Source organism: Cibotium barometz, chromosome 10 (assembly GCF_041138505.1).
Source record: "Cibotium barometz isolate CiBa-2024 chromosome 10, ASM4113850v1, whole genome shotgun sequence".
NCBI lineage: Eukaryota > Viridiplantae > Streptophyta > Polypodiopsida > Cyatheales > Cibotiaceae > Cibotium > Cibotium barometz.
Genome location: NC_141055.1, coordinates 48,725,376 through 48,744,544, shown reverse-complemented (window position 1 = coordinate 48,744,544; position 19,169 = coordinate 48,725,376). Strand labels below are relative to the sequence as shown.

Genomic DNA, 19,169 nt, shown 5'->3' with positions numbered 1-19,169 from the left:
GCCAGTCCAGAACCTTCTGAACTCGGTCATAGTCAATGCTTAATCCATCTCTAGTGATCTTGTGTCCCAAGTAAATGATGTCTATCATGAAAAACTCACATTTACTTAATTTAGCATATAGTCGATTCTATCTTAAAATAGATAAGACAATCGTGAGGTATCTAACATGATCCTCAAGAGTACGACTATATATCAAAATATCATCCAGGAACACAACCACAAATTTTCCCAAATGTTCACGAAAAAGATCGTTCATCATTTGCTAGAAAGTGGCTAGAGCATTGGTTAACCCAAAAGGTAATACCAGAAACTCGTAATGGCCATACCTAGTCCGAAAGGCGGTTCTTTCGACATGCCTTTCATGAATACGTATCTAGTGATAGCCAGTACGTAAATCTATCTTCGTGAAATATTTCGCTCCTGCTAACCGGTCAATCAAGTCATCTGATCTAGGGAGAGGATAACGGTTCTTAATTGTCAGCTTGTTCAATCTCTTATAATCTATACACATTCTCCAGGTGTTGTCCTTCTTTCTTCTAAGCAACACAGGTGCACCCCAAGGTGATTTACTTCGACGGATCTGGCCCATCCTCAGATAATCTTCGAGTTGTTTAGCCAACTCATCTTCCTCAGCTTGGCTCATCCTATAAGGTGGAATACTGACAGGATGAGCACCAGGGATCAAGTCAATATGATGATCTACTGTCCTTTCAAGTGGTAAACCCGATGGCAGTTCCTTAGGAAATACATCTTGAAACGAATCAAGTATCTTCTGTAATTCTTTGCTTTCAAATACACTTAATTCATTGACATCTATAGAAGGTATGAGAAATGAAGAAAGTGGAATCAATACACAATAAAAAGTGGTATACAAAGAAGAATCCATTATATTTCCAAAATCAATTGTATTTACAAGAGGTCCGTGAGAGGGATGTATACAATCACCGAAGATACTATATTGGGTGTTCCTATGTTGAAAAGAAAAATTATGACTAGACCAATCTATCTGGACTTGAAGAGTCTTAAACCACTCAATCCCTAATAACAAGTCTACATGTTCTAGGTGCATAATATAGCATTCCAGAGTATCTTTGTAGTCTTGGATCCGGATTGGTAGCATCTCCACCTTTCGATCCCATACGCAGGTAGGCGTACCTCATAGGTATGATCGCTGGGTGTCGTATCAAGACTCAATTTCTGCACAAGTTTGTAGTTAACAAAGTTGTGTGAGCTGCCAGGGTCTAGAAGAATGTGGATTCTATGGCCATTCACGTCTCCATAAACTCGGAGAAGATCATGCAAGCCAAAAACTTTAGAGTTGAACAAACAATCATAACATGTACTAGAGCGAGAAAGTACAGTAACTAACGTACCTGTCAAAGACAACTGGTTGGCTGCCTTTGGCTTGGGTCCTGTATTGGTCTTTGCACCCTTTTGCTTAGGGCACTCGTTACGAATGTGTTCTTTTTCTTCGCAGATGAAACAACGTCCCTCCTCCTTGAGCTTCAAAGCCTTAAGGAGTCGATTTTGGTTTTTTTTAAATAAAAAAAATTCCTTTAACACTAAGTGGGACTTTAAACACTTTTTTTTAAAAAGGTTTAATTCATTAAAAAAAAAAACAAAAGCTCGATTCAGCGCTTGAATGCTTTTACTGTTTTTTTTCCCACCCACTTGGATTCAGCGCCGTCGGACGCCTGCATGGCCTGAAAACTTCGCCGCCTGCGCACTGCTTTGTTGCCTGCAAAAAGTTGTGGCCGCCTGCGCACGTCCGCCTGCCTGCGTAGGCATGGCCGCCTACCTGCCTAGTCTTGGGCGCCTGCCTGCCTAGGCTTAGCCGCCCACCTTCCTAGGCTTAGGCGCCTGCCTATATGCATGCGCCCACAACAGTCGGCAGCACCAACTCGCACCCAGCCACCAACACGCGACCAACAGCACCCGGCCAGCATCCGACTGTGCATACACAGCCAGTGAACTTCTCTCTCTTTCTCTCTCTCTCTCTCTCTCTCTCTTACAAAAATAGCCGACATGCTTTTTTCTTTTTTCTCTCTCGACAGTTCATGCAAATCACATCTAACCTTCTTCATATTACACAAATCGACCCTTCCTAGACCACCATCTCCATCATCACGGGTTTCTTTGATGAAAAAAGCACATACTAATCGACTTGCTCGTTCACGAGGCATGCTCTGATACCACTGTCAAAACCCCATCGGATCTCCTCGTAGAACGTTTCTGATACGAGACTCGAAACCTGCAAACAAATCAAACAAACAAGAAGGGGGTGCAGGCTGATGGGGAGAAACCTGAATTAGGGTTTAGAGTTCATTCATGGGAGACATACACAGAGAAGCAAGGGAGAGAGAGAGAGAGAGTTGTGGGGATAAGTCAACTCATGAAAAGCATGAGTGTGTGACTCCCCTATCACACATGTATATTGCACTAGTACACATAGTGCACTTAGTACATTAAAAGTACTAAGTGTACTATGTACTATAACTTATGGGCTTGTACACACTATAAGGGTGGGCATAACGCCTTTACCCCAACAACCTCCCACTTAAAGGCAAAGTGCCCTTAAGTAAAGGAAAAGAAAAAAAATCAGCATGTACATGATAATATACAAGGCCATATCAAGGCTGAAACTGGCCTCATCCAATGCCCATCAAGTGTCTGCAATGAGCAAACCGCTCCGGAGGCAAACTCTTCGTCAACAGATCAGCCGGGTTGTCATCCGTATGAATCTTAACAAGCTGAATTTGCTTGTTCTCTATCACCTCTCTGATGAAGTGATACTTCACATCCACATGCTTCGTCTTTGCATGAAAAACAGGGTTCTTTGCCAACTGAATGGCACTCTGACTGTCACAATGCAACAATGGAATATCCCCTGTATAACCCAAATCAACCACTAACCGAGATAGCCATAATGCCTCCTTGCAAGCCTCTGTGGCTGCAATATACTCGGCCTCTGTAGTAGATAAGGCAATGCACTTCTGCATCCTGGATATCCATGACACAGCACCTCCTGTGAATGTAAATACATAACCGGTAGTAGACTTCCGGTTATCTGGATGACCGGCATAATCCGAATCCGTGTAACCATGCACTAATGCATCCTGTTTGCCAAAGCAAATGCACAAATCCTGTGTGCCCTTCAGGTATCTCATGACACCTTTCACTGCTTCCCAATGCTTCTTGCCAGGGTTGGCCATGTATCTAGAAACCACTCCCACTGCAAATGCAATGTCCGGCCTAGTAGCAACCATGGCATACATGAGACTGCCACAAGCTGAAGCATACGGAATCTTGGCCATATCAGCCCTGTCTCTATCTGACTGTGGGCTGTCCATAGCACTGAGTTTCACATATGGAGGCAAAGGAGTACTAGCTTTCTTCCCCCCGTCCATATTGAACCTCTGCAAGACTTTGCCAATGTATTCCTTCTGAGACAAATACAACACATGCTGATTTCTGTCCCGAAGTATCCGCATACCCAAGATGTGATTTGCATCACCCAAATCCTTCATATCAAAGGTTTGATGCAGCCTCTGCTTCAATGCATCCATCTCTTTACGAGATTTCCCGGCAATCAACATATCATCAACATACAAAATGAGAATCAATAGACTGCCATCCAAAGCTTTCTTGGTGTACAAGCAGTGATCTATGTCACTTCTCCTGAATTTCTGAGATTTCATGAATGTATCAAATTTATGATACCATTCTCTTGGTGCCTGTTTGAGCCCATAAAGACTCTTTTTCAGCTTGCATACAAGCTTCTCCTTTCCACTTACTGCATAACCCTCTGGCTGCTGCATATATATCTCCTCATGGAGATCACCGTGAAGAAAAGCAGTCTTCACATCCATCTGAATCAAGTCCAGATCATCATGCGCAACCAAAGCCAACACAGCTCTAAGTGTGGTCATTTTGACCACTGGAGAGAAGATCTCATCAAAGTCCACACCATATTCTTGCTTGAAGCCCTTAGCCACTAACCTGGCTTTATATCTTGGCTTTGCATCAGATGCAACTTTGAGCCTGTATACCCACTTGCATGGCAAAACCTTCTTGCCTGCAGGCAAAGGCACCAACTTCCAAGTTCCATTTTTATGCAGAGAATCCATCTCTGACTTCATGGCACGCTCCCATAGAGCCTTGTCTGCCCTCTGTAAAGCCTCTTTATAACATGAGGGCTCCCCACAGTCAGTGAGCATCAAGTAGTCAACCCCTGGAACAAACCTGTCAGGGACTCTGGAGGGTCTAGTGGACCTCCGTACCCAATGACCATCATTTGCAGGTTGCTGTCCAGCCTGCATATCACCCATTGGTGGCTCCTGTTCCATGCCATAAGGCTGAAAAATCATGCCCGGTATATCCTCTAACTGTGGTATATCCATAGGGATATCTTCTGCCATCTCTGGCTGTCCATTTGGACCATTTTCAGCACCATTTAAGGGCTGGTTTTCCTGCTGTAATGGCTGATTTACAGCCCTTTGTTGTTGTCCATGATGTCCATCATCATCAAAGATGACTCTGCCAGGCTCATGTTGCCTTGCAGGCTCCTTATACATGCATGTTTCATCAAAAATGACATCATTGCTGCGTATGATCTTTCTATTCATGGGATCCCAAAGTCTATACCCCATTTCACCTCTGTCACCATATCCTAGGAATATGCATTTGTGAGACTTAGGATCAAGTTTGGTGCGCATTTCCCTGCGTATGTGCACGTACGCAACGCAACCAAACACTCTCAAGTGCTTGTATGACGGAGGCTTCCCTGTCCATACTTCTTCTGGCACTTTCCCACCAAGCCTCGTGTTAGGTGACCTGTTTATAAGGTGAACGGCTGTCATAACAGCTTCAGTCCAAAAACCATGAGGTAATGCAGCATGTGACAACATAGAACGGACCTTCTCCTGTATGGTCCTGTTCATCCTCTCTGCTGTCCCATTTTGTGGAGGATCATAAGGAGTAGAGAGCTCCCTCTTGATGCCTTTAGCATCACAAAAGTCCTGAAACTGTTTGGACGTATATTCTCCACCATTGTCGGAACGCAAAGCCTTCAGTGTTTTGCCAGTTTGATTCTCAACAAGAGCAACAAACTTCTGAAACACTGAGAATGTATCACTCTTCAAACGAAGAGGATAGACCCACACCTTGCGTGTGGCATCATCAATAAAAGACACAAAGTATTTTGCCCCTCCCAAAGAAAGCTGAGGCATCTCACATACATCTGTATGCACAAGCTCTAACTGAGCATCTTTTTGTCCAAGAGCTTTCTTGTGGGGGCACTGCAGTTGCCTGCCATATATACAATGCTCACAAAACTGAAAACTTGAAAACTTTAGAGAAGGCAAGTAACCCAAACGAGACAATTGCTCCATTCCCTTGACACTCATGTGTCCCAACCGGCTATGCCACATAGAGATTTCCGGCAGCTCGGTTGCATTTACATTAGCATGGTGACAAACACCTGCATGCATAAAGTAAAGAGTGTCCACCTTAGAGCCTCTGGCAACAACCAGTGAGCCCTTACTAATCTTCCACTTTCCACTACCAAATGTGGTAACATAATCAGCATCATCAAGCTGTCCAGTAGAAAGCAGATTCTTCTTGATCTCAGGCACATGCCTGACATCATGGAGCATAAGCTGTGAGCCATCTGAAAATACAAGCCTTACATCACCTCTGCCAAGTATCTTGCATGCATGGTTATCACCCAAATAAACCACTCCTTCATTGCCAGCAGTGTACCTGACAAACAAGTCTCTGCAACCTGTGACATGAAAGGAGGCACCTGAATCAATGATCCATGAGTGCATACCATGACCACCTGTAAGAAGTGAATGGGCATCAAGTGAAGAAGTAAATAGGACCTCATCCTCACTGCCACCTGCATGTGACACATTGATTTCTTCGATCTTGACTCCACTTTTGCCCTTTGGCTTTACATCTTTGGCTTCGTCTTTCTCTTTGTCTTTGCCTTTTCCCTTTTCTTTTTGATCATTTTTCCATTTGTAGCATTGCTTTTTAATGTGTCCCTTCTTGCCACAATAATGGCATTCCAAATCCTTTTTGGAGCGAGACTTGCTCCTTCCCCTTTCTTGGCTTTTCCCCCTTTGCTGGGATCTCCCACGTGCATTCATTGCATTGGACTTTCCAACAGAGTTGTTTTTCCTGTTCATCTCTTCTTGAAGAAGAGCACCCTCAACATCTGCATATGACAGCATAGCATTCGAATTGCTAGTGGCTGTCCTGAATGTGTCCCAACTCTCTGGCAAAGTGCATAACAAAAAAGTGGCTTTGAACTCATCGTCCATTGCCAACTTTTGATTGATGACCTGGCTGACAATACCATTAAACTCATTGAGATGGGCTGTCATAGAAGCCCCTTCCTTCATCTGAAGACCTATGAGTTTCTTCAACCAATACACTTTGCTTGAGGCACTTTGTTGGGCAAACAAGTCCTGCAATCTCTGCCACATTCCCCAAGCTGTTTTCTCTTCACGAATGCTGAAAAGTAATGAGTCTGACACAGACAACATGATAGTAGATCTTGCCAGCTCATCCATATCTTCCCACTCTTCAGCTGTAAGAGAAGCGGGCATCACACCCCTTTCTTTGATAGGCTTGTGCTGCTTTTTCTGAAGCAACACATTGTAGCACTGGGTTTGCCAAATATCATAATTATGTGAGCCTTCAAGCTTCTTGATGTGAAGCAATGAAGAGCTCTCACCTGTGGTTGCCATAGCAAAATGCAACCTGTCAATGCCTGACTCCCTGCAAATGTGCAAACACTGCACCAAAAGATGTGCAAACACTGCACCCAAAGCACACAAAGTGCTCACAAATGTTCTCCCAAGCTTTATCTCCCACTGCGGAAGCAAGAATGCAACTTTTCTCCCACTTTTTGTGATGAAAACACCAAAATCTGGTTGCTGCAGATTTTGGACAGCACCTCAAATGTGCTCTTTTGCCCTTCCAAAGTACTGTACAACAGTACCAAGTGCTTACAAATGATGTACCAAACCTGTACCGGCAATTTCAGCAGCTGAATTTGAACCTTTTGATCACTCAAAACAATGTACAGCCATGCCAAAACTTGCACAAAGCTGTGCCAAATCTGTACCAGCAGGTACAATAGCAATAAATGCTCTCCTGGCTGTCCAAATGAGTGAAAATCAGATTTTTACAGTCACGAACACTGCATAAAACAGTCCCGAACAGAAATTGGGCAAAAGCCCCTTGACTGCAAGCTGATTTCTGAGGATTCAAGGCATAAATGTCTTGCCTGCTGCTTTGCCAAGCTCAACAAGCATGAAAACTTGAAAAGCCCCTTGATTTGAGATCAATTTCTGATCATGCATGGTACATTTGCGCACATGAAGGCATCCAGAGTGTTCACGATGCTTCCCCCTGGCCACATATACATCAAATACATGAAAGCCCCTTGATTTACAGGCACATTGAGTGCTTGTAAGGCATCAACACATTATCCACAGCATCAAATGCGATTGCCTGCATGCAAATCAACCAAATCGGCACAAAAGCCCCTTGATTTGCACTGCAATTTGCTGCAATTTGCTGCAATTTTGCCCAAATGTGCGATTTTTCACATCATACAGCATGTATGAGTGCTTAATTGCACATTTACATCAAAAGCCCCAAATTTCGACATCCAATTTCCTGCAAATTGATCCTGATTTGACCAATTTCCTGCAAATTGATCCTGATTGTGACCAATGTCACCCAATTTTGCCAATTTTGCTCAAAATTGAGCAATTGGGCACCTGTACCTGCTCAATTGATTTAATTGATAAGAAATTCGCAAAAATTAGAGGCAAATACCTCTGAAATTTCTGATTTTTTCTGAGTTTCTTGACTTGCAGGCTGAGATTCAGTTGTTGCAGGAGAAAAGGGGGTGGTGATGGGCCTCTTCAGGCGTGCTGCAGGAGTCGTGGAGACACAAGCTCTTGACTTGTTGTTGCTGCGCTGACTGGTTGGGCAGCTTAGCTGCGCCTGTTGAGCAGCGTGGCTGCTGCTGCTTGGCAGCGTGGCTACACCTGCCCTTCTACGAGTCCCCTGGCTTCATCAAGCTCAACGCTACACGATTGTAGTCGACCCCTGCTGCGAGCGCTGCTGAAGGCGCCTGGCAGCGCTGACACGCCTTCGTATGGCTGTCCGCCTGGGTTCGCCTTCTACGATGCGCCTTCGCTCGTTGCCTCAGCCACGCTACACGCTGCTTTGTCTAGCTTCGCCTAGCGCACACGTTCATACGCTTAGTAGCCTTCGACGCCCAGCCTACGGCTGCTGCCTCCACGATCGACGCTTAGCGCTGGCGCCTTTGCTTCACGCCCAGCAGTCAGCGCTGGCTCCTTCGCTTCACGCCCAGTAAAAGTCAGTTCGCCTGCCTTCGCACGCTATGGTGAATCGCTACCTCTTCTGGCGCCGTCTGTGGGAACTGACCTGCTGCCTTCGCCTAGTAGCACTTTGTTGGTGCGCTGGCTGCTGCTGCGCTGACTGACCTGCATGAGCCACCATTCGCCTTCTTCTCCACCTGCGCCTGGGAGAGCAGCACTGCTTAAGACAAGTGATTCAAAATGGGCACCAGCACAGCAGAGAGATTCAAAGGGCACCGGCTCTGATACCAGTTGATGGGGAGAAAACTGGAATTAGGGTTTAGAGTTCATTCATGGGAGACATACACAGAGAAGCAAGGGAGAGAGAGAGAGAGAGTTGTGGGGATAAGTCAACTCATGAAAAGCATGAGTGTGTGACTCCCCTATCACACATGTATATTGCACTAGTACACATAGTGCACTTAGTACATTAAAAGTACTAAGTGTACTATGTACTATAACTTATGGGCTTGTACACACTATAAGGGTGGGCATAACGCCTTTACCCCAACACAGGCCTGACTCACCTCCCAACCATGACAGCCGTGGGCAAGTCCACAGACTTGGCTGTCCCCATCGAGCCACGAGCTGAGCTAACTAGATGGACGTACCGACCAATCTCTACCTCGCGACGTCCCATACCGCCACGAAGCTACCCTCGCGGGCCTCGAGACTGCTGCCGGCCTCGAGACTGCATAAAGCAGGTGCACGTCTGCACTAGATCCAGGCTCCAGACCATAGAGCTCTCACAAATCATGCGAGACTCCATATGACTAATGACTAACCTTGGCCACCCTTTTATAGGCTCTTGGCCGGTCATCGGGCGTCCACACTTCGGCGCCCGCCCGTTAGTCTATCCCTAACTCAGCTCGCCAATCAGCTTGCCTAGCTCCAAGCTTCCCCAAACCTCGAAGCTAGTCTTGTGTGCGTGTAGCACACGGTAGATACACACTATGCACATGACACAAATGCTACTAAATCTGCTTGGAAATACCTGAGTCACCATTGACCTGTCTGTGGAATCCTTTCACACACCATCTCCGTCGTTCCGGAACCTCTGAACCTCCTAAGGCGATGGAGCAAACTTCAATCTTCTTATGTGGAAGAGAACCCCTTGCTGCCAGTTGAAGCCCAAAACTCCATTTACTCCTTTGATGATGGATGTCATTCTCCCCCAGAAAGCTCATGGGTAAAACATGTATGCCTTGCAGATGCAAGATGCTAGACTAATTGCTAGGATGACTACTATGCTAATGCAAGCCATGTGCAACCCTATATGCTATGCAAGAATGCAGATGGATGGGTTACTGATGCATGCCTAAGGGGAAAACCCTTAGGATGGCCTACAAGATCTTGAGAACTGGATTTAACTGAGCGGAAGCGACAACATGTTGGCCTATTGAATGACTTAAGGAATGAACATGAACTAAGGCTACTTACCCTGGAAAGCTCTGATACCAATGTGACATGCGGGGGATTGATCGTAGTAAAACAACCTTAGGCTTAATTAAACTTCTCTTAATTATACTTAAGAGATAGACAATGGTGTCAATGCAATGCAATGCAGCTATATTAAATGAATGGTTACAATGAATATCCTTCTCGGGAAGGGAGATCTACTAAATGATGATGATGATGATGGTTCCCTTCTCCAATGCTGAGGTCCACCCTTTGGATGCTGACTTTCCTCTATGTAGGAGGCAGGAGATGACTGAACTGAATGCTGAACTGCCCTGCCGTACCTTTGCGTATGCTGTACTTCAGGCTGCTGATGAACTACTAACTCCCCTTGCTCCCTAGGAAGGAAACATTGAGAAGAATGCAAGATAATCTGAATGAATGATGCACTTTGCTTATATATGATATACTGATGCTGGTCGGGAGAAATTAAGAAAACAAATCAAGAAAGTACTAGAAATGGATCAAAGACAAGGCGCTTTGATACCAATAAAAGAAGGGAGAAAAGAGAAGACTCGGTAACGTGGAGTCGGGAGACATGAGACATCATTTACATGGAAGTCTAGACATGGGTGAAGGTCACCATGAAAGCTTGCATGAGCAAGACTTGATTGATATGAGTAAAAGTCATAAAAGTGATATCTACAACTTGGGCTCATAGTTGTCCTATATACTTTTGGCCCTTTTCACACTTATTAATGCCTTGGCCTCCACATTGGGCCATGCCCAAGGTGGATTACAATAGCATTATCCTTAGGCCACCCCAAGCATGATCAATATGAAAGAATTAAGTAGATGAGTTGAGGATTACCAAAACAAAAGTTCCAGGTGAAGATGATCAAGATTCAAAATGCCACGATAACTCCTCAAAACATCCCAACTTTGTATTGAGGCCGTTAAAAAATTAAGCAGAGACTGTGCATCCCATCATGCCTGCTGCCTGCACAACCCATCTTGACTAATCTCCTACATGCTTACATGCATCTATCTAGAAACCCTGTAGACCCTTTGGATTAGATGGCTTATACCCACTGCTGCATTATTTAACTATTCCCTTATAGAGAGCATGTGCTTGTGTTGGTGGCAGTAACTCAGCCTGGGTTCTGTACAAGTGAAATCCCTCTCAAGGCTTAAGTGTTGAGGTCATGCTGAACTGTTTGTCTCAAAGGTAGTTATGAACTGGGATGTATTAGTGATAATTTGATACTGCTCACATTTATTTTTTACAATTGTTTTGTTGTGGAGCTTACATGGAAGTGTCGATGCAGTGTGCTCAAGGTTATACAAGAGAGTCAGTTGTTCCGACAATGTGCTCCTGCAGTAGGGCTTATAATTTTTGCAACGTGGGGTCTAGGACCATTGCTTTGGATTATTCATCGTACTATATTACAAGTATGCTCTGTCCTCAATGGAAGGCTTGTGCTACATTTGTGATTTATTTCTAACAGCCGAGGAATGTTGACCAGAAGGGTCATGTGTGCCTTTTAACAGAAGGAAAATCGCTCTTGGAAAGAAAGTCAGATGCATTACATAATGCGATCGTATGTGCGCCCTGTGCTGTTGTGGATTGGAATTATTTTTGTGTGCAGGTAAGCCCACTAAGAATCCAAGATAGGCTTTTGTAAGTTCCCACGTTTCCATTTGGTGGGATCTGAACAAGTATGATTCCATACAAAGGCCTTATAAGTATGATATTGCTTCTAATGTGGTGGTATTTGATGTCTTCCCCCCCCTACAAGACTCATTAAAATTTCTTGGTTAGGGCTTTTGATCCTCTCGTGTTATCAACGGATGCAAGTCAAGCTATTAAGCAGCGCTTCGTAAATTTTGTACGGTCTTTATCGACAGTATTGGCTTTTGCATATTGCACTGCTAGGTAAGTGAAGTTTGTGCACTGTGTGATTGTTTGTCCTTTTAAGAGTCATGCCTATTGTTCTTAAAGCTTATTACTTTTTATGCCTATACCAGTTTGACTCAGCAGCTGCAGAAAGTGATGTTGGACCGGCAGGATTCACAGGATTCACGCAGTGTGAGTCATGTCTTCTGTTGAGCAGGTTATTGATTGGATGATGCTAAACACTAAGCTTGAATGGAATTAAAATGTTTGCAGCTTGGTGCACAATTCATTGGTAACACAGTCTACACGGCAGTATGGGTTGCGGCCGTGTGTTTATTCATGGAGCTGCTCGGTTTCTCTACCCAGAAGTGGCTGACAGCAGGAGGCCTCGGTACTGTGTTGCTTACACTTGCAGGCAGAGAGGTGAGTAAACTTGTAAAGGGAAGAAAATTTGTAGCAAGTTGTGAGGTTTGAATAAATTTTTTTGAATGTAGAAATGAGGAGCAAAGTCAGCGTTAGAAAAAATAACTTAATGTTAGACAACCCATTGTTGGATATCCATGCTCCTTGGCTCAGGCGTAGCTCATGTATGTAAGGCCCTCATTATGAGGAGTAACTATGATTAACCAACCCAAAAGCCTGGTACCCGGTATGTGTATAGCCTATTGACGCAAGATAGCTTGTAGAAAATGCTTGTATGGCTCAGAAGATGTGCCATGATCAAAGGTCTCTTATGACTTTCGTTATTGGCCAGTGGACACAGAATGGTCATGTTGTCGGCATCTACCACGGTGACTGCAGAGGGCTTCAAGGACAGAACGTGGCCTAAAGACACTATTTTAGAGACTCAGACTCTAGCCTATTCACATGAGTTATCTGTCTAGTGCACCCTAGTTTCCACTAGCATACAGCCTGTCTTAGCAGTTCCATATCAGCAATTGAACTTCGCTTCATAGAGGATAACATGTGGAGCTTTCAGCCATGTGTTGTATCAAAAACATGATCAATACAGTATTGTTCTCCATCTCTGTTGTGCAATTTGACTTCAAGTTTTGTGCTGCACTCATACCACCCAACCTTAAATAATCTTCTATTTGTGCTTACTTTTTTCTAATCTTTGTAAGTGGTGAAATGAAATGTTTACAGATCTTCACAAACTTTCTCTCAAGCATAATGATCCATGCAACACGGCCTTTTGTCCTCAATGAATGGATACAGACCAAAATTGATGGCTATGAAGTCTCGGGCACAGTTGAGGTGTGGCTCTCTATTTCTCTGAATCTCTCCCTCTTTTCTCTCCAAGAGTGCTAGCATAACTGTTTGCACATCAGGCTCCTAATCAAGAGATCCTGGGTTCAAGTCACTTGGGTGCCGTCGTATGGAACATTCATGGTCTGCCAGCTGGCCAGATTGGCTATGACACTAAATATCTTATCTTATTGCATCTTCTCTGCAATGTTTTCCTGTGAGATTTTGGTGTGTTCTTATTCAGACTGTGTACCTCTTTTTTTTATTTGAGCTTTCAGCATGTTGGATGGTGGTCTCCAACAATTGTCCGGGGAGATGATCGGGAGGCAGTTCATATACCGAATCATAAGTTCACTGTCAGTGTTGTTCGAAATCTAAGTCAGAAATCACATTGGCGAATCAAGACGCACTTTGGGATAAGCCACTTAGACGTCAGCAAAATCCCAGTAAGAGCATCATCTGTTTTCCATTTTAATTTGGAGCTAGTCTTAATGGTGGCATTTGTGCTAACCGGTTTCCTTCACATTCATGCAGAACATTGTAGCTGACATGCGCAAGGTTTTAGCAAAGCACCCGCAAGTTGAGCAAAGGAGACTTCACCGGAGAGTCTTTTTTGACAACATCAATCCTGAAAACCAGGCTCTTATGGTAACCTTTCGGGCCTGTTGCTGACAAGTTTTGAAATGGTATCAGGCTTCTATTTCATCATGTTTTGGATGCTTGCAGGTGCTAGTTTCCTGCTTTGTGAAGACCCCACACTTTGAAGAGTATCTTCGTGTAAAGGTGAGCACTGCTAGTATTTTAGGAGGATGACCATGCCATCTGCTCGTACTCACTTGGGGCTTTGGTTGATCATGTCATGTGGCCATAACTTCTTCCGTGTTGCATTCGCAGGAGATAATTCTATTGGATTTGTTGAAAGTTATAAGTCATCATCATGCTCGTCTAGCCACCCCCATCCGGTCAGTGCAGCGCGTACTTGATGACGTGGAACCTCGGGGTGCACCATTTCGTGACATGAATCGCTCTGCAGAAGCACACGGGAGGCCATATCTGCTGATCGAGACAAGTGCTGTTGCAAATGGACAACGTGATACAGAACAGCCCGCTAATGTCAAGAATGGAGCTTCACATACAAGAGAGGATGCAACTGCAAATGATGGATCATTTGGCAGTGAGAGCACCCCTGAAGCCACATCGGATTCCAAAGTCCTTAGCAAGCATAAGCCTCAGCTTGAAGGACTAGATTCCATGGGCCTCAATTCTAAAGATATAACTTTGCTGGGAGCAGCCTTTGAGAAACCTCCAGCTAACATTCCAGAAGGCCCAGTGGATTCCGGACCACCTGGTGAGAAGGTTTCATTCAAGTCTGAAAAGGTCTCAAGCAAAGAGCTGGACCAGCGTTCTCAGCCTGCTGGTGTTAAGTCTGACAAGACTCACACTAGACTAGCTGAACGGCCATCTCAGTCCACAGGGAAAAAATTGGAGAAACCTGCAAGTAAAGCTGCTGCTGAGCCAGATTCTGTACCTATAAGAGAGAACAAGAGTAGTGCGCCGGAAGATCTGAGCGAAACTGATCTACAAGCACAACAGAAAGCAGATGTTGACGTGAAGATTGATACAAGGCGAGCGCAGGTGCACGGCTCTACATTGCATGGGCCATCTTCCCCTAAATCAGAGATGGATCGAGGATTGGGTGGGGGAAGCCCGTCAGCAACAAAGGCTCAGCTGAAGGAGAACCTAGTTTTGGGTGTGGCATTGGATGGGCCAAGACGAATGCTTCCTCTTGATAATGAAACGTCCCCTGCTACGGAGCAGAAAGAGCTGGTGGGATCACGCAATGGCAACTCCACCAATGTGGTGAAAGAGAGGCGAGAAGGGTCTCAGTCTTCAAATGCAGGCCCTTCAGAATCTAAATAAAGTTAGCAGTTGCCTTTGTTGTTCAGGAAAATTCCGCTGCTGTTGTGTTGATGAGCACACACATCTGGCCATACTTTCTGTATAAAACCCGTCTACAGAAGCGGAAGTTTTGAATGGTGCTGAGCAATATGGGATTTCTATCAGAAACACACTTGCCTTATTGGCATACAAAAATCAGAAGCCTGTTCAATTTTTGAGATTGAAATTATGGACAGGACTCCAGCAAAGGAAAGAACTCCTCTGAGTGGTGATGAGGAGTATCTGTAAGGTGTGGATGTCAACTACATTCACAGACTCCTCTGGGTGGTGATGAGGAGTATGTGTAAGTTGTGGATGTCAACTATAATTATGGATACTTGTAAATTTGATGCTTGATAGTTCTGTGAAGCTAATCAAACCAGGAGCTTTCCATTTCTTTTCCAAATGTCACTTTACATCTTAGTATGAGTGGCATTATGCCCCTTAACACAGGCACAGAATTCAAGGATGAGTGAGGGTTTGCCCAGGAGAATGGGTGGGGCACAACCCTCTCACGTAAATACCCTTTTACAATTCTCGTATGGAAACACACTTGTACACTGGACATTTTGTAACCTGGCATATATTTAATATATATAACTATTTCTCCAACAAAAGCAATGCTGGCCCACACTTGAAAAGTTCCATATCAATTTAGTCAGGCCAGGTAGGGCTATAAAAACTTTAGTTGTGCTATGGTACCATATAGCTTTACGTCGTGTTATTTTTCAATTGAATTAACATTTCAGGATTTTCTCATGCAGAAAAAGCAGCGGATCTGTAACTTCCTACTTAGTGGAATCTATGAATGCCTTGCAACTTGAAACTTAGGCCCATCACACACACATTCCGTTTTTTTGTGGATGGGCAGGCCATAGATGTGCCTGTCTGCCTATTGTCAGATTCTCTAACAACGGAAATGGGCACGCTGTATTTGTAAAGATCTTAATGAAACTGGTGCTTATATTTTAATCCCATGTTAAGGAAGGACGGATCCTATGTCAGGGCAGAGTTGTTACCTGCAGCCTGGTGTGGTTTGGAAGGAGGCATATGTAGAAGAGAGAGGAGAGAGAAATCAGAACGTTCAAACTGGGGATGGCATTACAAGTGCTAAAAGGGTGATTTTGAGTGGAAAGCAGCATTTGAGAGCAAGACGGTTGAGTTTATTTATAGAAGTCTATTTCAAGCTTAGGATCCAGGTGGCACGTTTATTCTCCATGCTACTAGAAAGGTGTAATGAAAGTGTTCAGGTATCATATATCCAATCTTAGGTAACCAATTGTGCATGGTTCTGTAGTGGTAAGGTGGCCACTTACATCAAGGGCCTTGCACATACAGCCCCATCCCATTGGTTTTGGAAAAGATCTAGCCTCCGAATCTTATGGTACATTGGGAATCATTCATCAGGGCCTTTTTGCATATATTGATGCCTGAGAGTTGGATCTGATGGCCTTAGTGTAAAGATTATGCCATACCCAACTTTTATGAGTTACAAGATGCCCATCCGGCTGTGCAGAAGCGGAAGGGACTCACATGAAGAAGCACACGTATCACCTAAATTTATGCCTCTTAAAGCATGTTATCTTGAATCACAATTAGTTTCCTCCATAGCTGCTAGTACCAATCTTGGATTGATTTCTCTCTCTCTCTCTCTCTCTCTCTCTCTCTCTCAGACACCCTCCAACTAAGGGTGGACTTGGCAATTCTCAGTAGTCACATAGACTCAGCTATGCTGGGTATTCTGGATGGATGAGGGTGATGATATCACACCCACATAAGCCCTTCTTTTTTTGTTCTGACTTTGGAAATGTATCTTTCACATGTATTCACATGCTCACCATAATGCACACCATGATGGTCATGATGAGATAGACATGTAGCTAATCTGTCACATGCGGAAGCTCTGTGAGTCTTCTTTCAACAAACACCTTTCCTGGAACTTGCTTGATGCAAAACGCAAGTAGAAGACCGAGAGAGGAGAGAGAGAGAGAGAGAGAGAGCTGAGTTTCAATATATTCAATATAGTACAAAAGGTATACATTCTTGGCGAGCCCTAGGCTGTTCCATAAAAGGTTATCTAACTCCATGAAGTCCTAGTATAGTGATCCAGCCCATAAAGGACTTAATGATCTATGAATTTTGGGCTGAGCCCTTTTATAGAGCCTTGGGACCCCCACATATGCTGGTTGACTGTTGTCGGCCAGTAGCAAAATCCCATAAAATACTAATTCTGCACCGACCAAACCAGAGCCCAATCAAGTGCCTGCCGACCCGATCTTGTACCTATAAGTGCCTCTTGGGATTCCCTCTGTCTTGCTCATGCCCTAATGCATCTGTTTTTGTGCTGCCTTTCAGAGAATAGCACTAGGATCTGCATGCACATGACACCCCTTCTGCTAAACTTGATGACAAGATTCCAACTTCTGACCCTGGATGACTGTCATCATCCCCCTTGTCTCCTCATGGACTCCCAAATCTGTCATCCTTCTTTTCTTGGCAACCTTTTCACTAATAAAAAACCTTGCCCGGTCTACAAATCTACTCCAAATCTGATGAAGATGTGTGCATCTGTTCCACATTGTCCCCTTGCCTTCTTGCCCTGTCCCTAAACACTTTCTTCTTGGGTCTTCTTTTCCTGAGTATTGAGTCTGGCACTCCACCCCTTGGAGGACCACCCTCCCTTGGAACCATTGCCTAAAAGCCTTTCTTGGTATGCCCCAAGTGGCATCCGACTTAAAGGACTACCATTCCCCTTGGGTCTTGTGGAACACCACCAACCAACCTCTTGGGAACTTTTTCCATGTCTTGTGTTACTCTTCTTGGACTGTGCACCTTTATCTGGGACACCATCAATGCTTAGCATTGCTGAACCTGAAGCTGAAACAATGTTGCCTGGTCACCACACCACCAAAAGATCAAGACATGGGCGATGGTTTCATCCATGCGCGATGCACTATATGGAATATACTAAAACTCAGCTATCTCTCTCTTCTCTCCACCTTCTACTTGCGTTTTGCATAAGTATGTTTGAAAGGTGTTTACGACTACCTTCTACTTGCGTTTTGCATAAGTATGTTTGAAAGGTGTTTACGACTGAAAGAAGACTCCTAGAGCTTCCACATGTGACATTGGTGTGAGAGCTTCAAGCTGGTTCTAAGATATTATTGCTACCTAAGCGCAACTCGAACCCCAACCCTCCCTTACTACAAAAAGGTGTACATTCTTGGCAAGCCCCCGGGCTGCCCCATACCTTACTACAAAAAGGTGTACATTCTTGGCAAGCCCTAGGCTGCAAAGGTTATCTAACTCCATGAAGTCCTAGTCTAGTGATCCAGCCCATAAAGGAGCGAATGATCTATGAATTCTAGGCTGAGGTTTTGCTGCTGTCGGCCAGCAGCAAAACCTCATAAAATGCTAATTCTGTGCTGGCCAGTCCACAGCGCCCCCCCCCCCCCCCCCGCCCCCCCCCCGGCCCCCATCCCTCCCCTCGACGACCGGATCCTGCACTTATAAGATGCTTCTTGGGATTCCCTCTGCCCTAGATCCCAGTGCTATTCTCTAAAAGGCAGCAAAAAAAATAGATGCATTCGGGCATGAGCGCATGCACATGACACGGTCTTTCTTCTGTATGAGTTTTGTAGTCTTTTTCCATGGCCGGTACCACATGGAACTCCTGGTCTCATAGACCCATTGGGTCTTTTGAGTTCAATATAACTTTCTTTCTTTTCTCTCTCAACTGCGAGAAATCCTTACCCTAATGCTACGCTGTGTGCCCGCCCTGCCATGTGGTTGTGTGCCTCGCGTGTATATGGGTCAAGGCACAAGTGCGCCTTGCCAAAACTTTAGAAAGAGACAAACCTTACATTCGATGAATGTCCTACATATGCTCAACACAACAATAGAGGAGGACTACTATATGGAAGCATTGCCAAACAATAATTTTAAGAAGGGAACCAAAATATATCTAAACAATTTCAACATTAAAATGTGCACGCTATGGGATGCAAACGACATCCAATTAATCCTAAATTGACATGAAGCAACAGAGCTTATTGCATATCTTAGATGACAAAAGAGGACAGTAAAGAGCAATGAAGGAGGCATTGTATTATCGTATCAATGAGTCTTGAACGCCTGAGAAAAGTTGGCAATGTAATGATTAATGCTCAAGAAGTAGAGAAAATTCATATTGGTGGAGAGCAAGGGCAGGCAAGACATTCACATTACTATTGATTGTACAAGGGCAATACACTCAAGAAATAAACGGTGACATTGAACTTTTG

The 19,169-nt window shown here is 44.4% G+C and overlaps 1 protein-coding gene across 3 annotated transcripts in view; it reads left to right on the top strand.

The window, feature by feature from the left end:
• Positions 1 to 15,503, top strand: part of LOC147635011 (mechanosensitive ion channel protein 2, chloroplastic-like) — a 43,023-nt gene extending 27,520 nt beyond the window's left edge. For all 3 annotated transcript variants that reach the window (XM_086804260.1, XM_086804259.1, XM_086804258.1), the window contains 10 exons: positions 11,132 to 11,255; positions 11,355 to 11,452; positions 11,626 to 11,739; positions 11,832 to 11,892; positions 11,974 to 12,123; positions 12,847 to 12,957; positions 13,227 to 13,394; positions 13,483 to 13,596; positions 13,675 to 13,731; positions 13,843 to 15,503. In XM_086804260.1, coding sequence (XP_086660386.1) covers positions 11,132 to 11,255; positions 11,355 to 11,452; positions 11,626 to 11,739; positions 11,832 to 11,892; positions 11,974 to 12,123; positions 12,847 to 12,957; positions 13,227 to 13,394; positions 13,483 to 13,596; positions 13,675 to 13,731; positions 13,843 to 14,868 — 2,023 coding nt within the window. In that variant the 3' untranslated portion in view covers positions 14,869 to 15,503. The remainder of the gene's footprint in view (positions 1 to 11,131; positions 11,256 to 11,354; positions 11,453 to 11,625; positions 11,740 to 11,831; positions 11,893 to 11,973; positions 12,124 to 12,846; positions 12,958 to 13,226; positions 13,395 to 13,482; positions 13,597 to 13,674; positions 13,732 to 13,842) is intronic.
• The last annotated feature ends 3,666 nt before the right edge of the window (positions 15,504 to 19,169 follow it).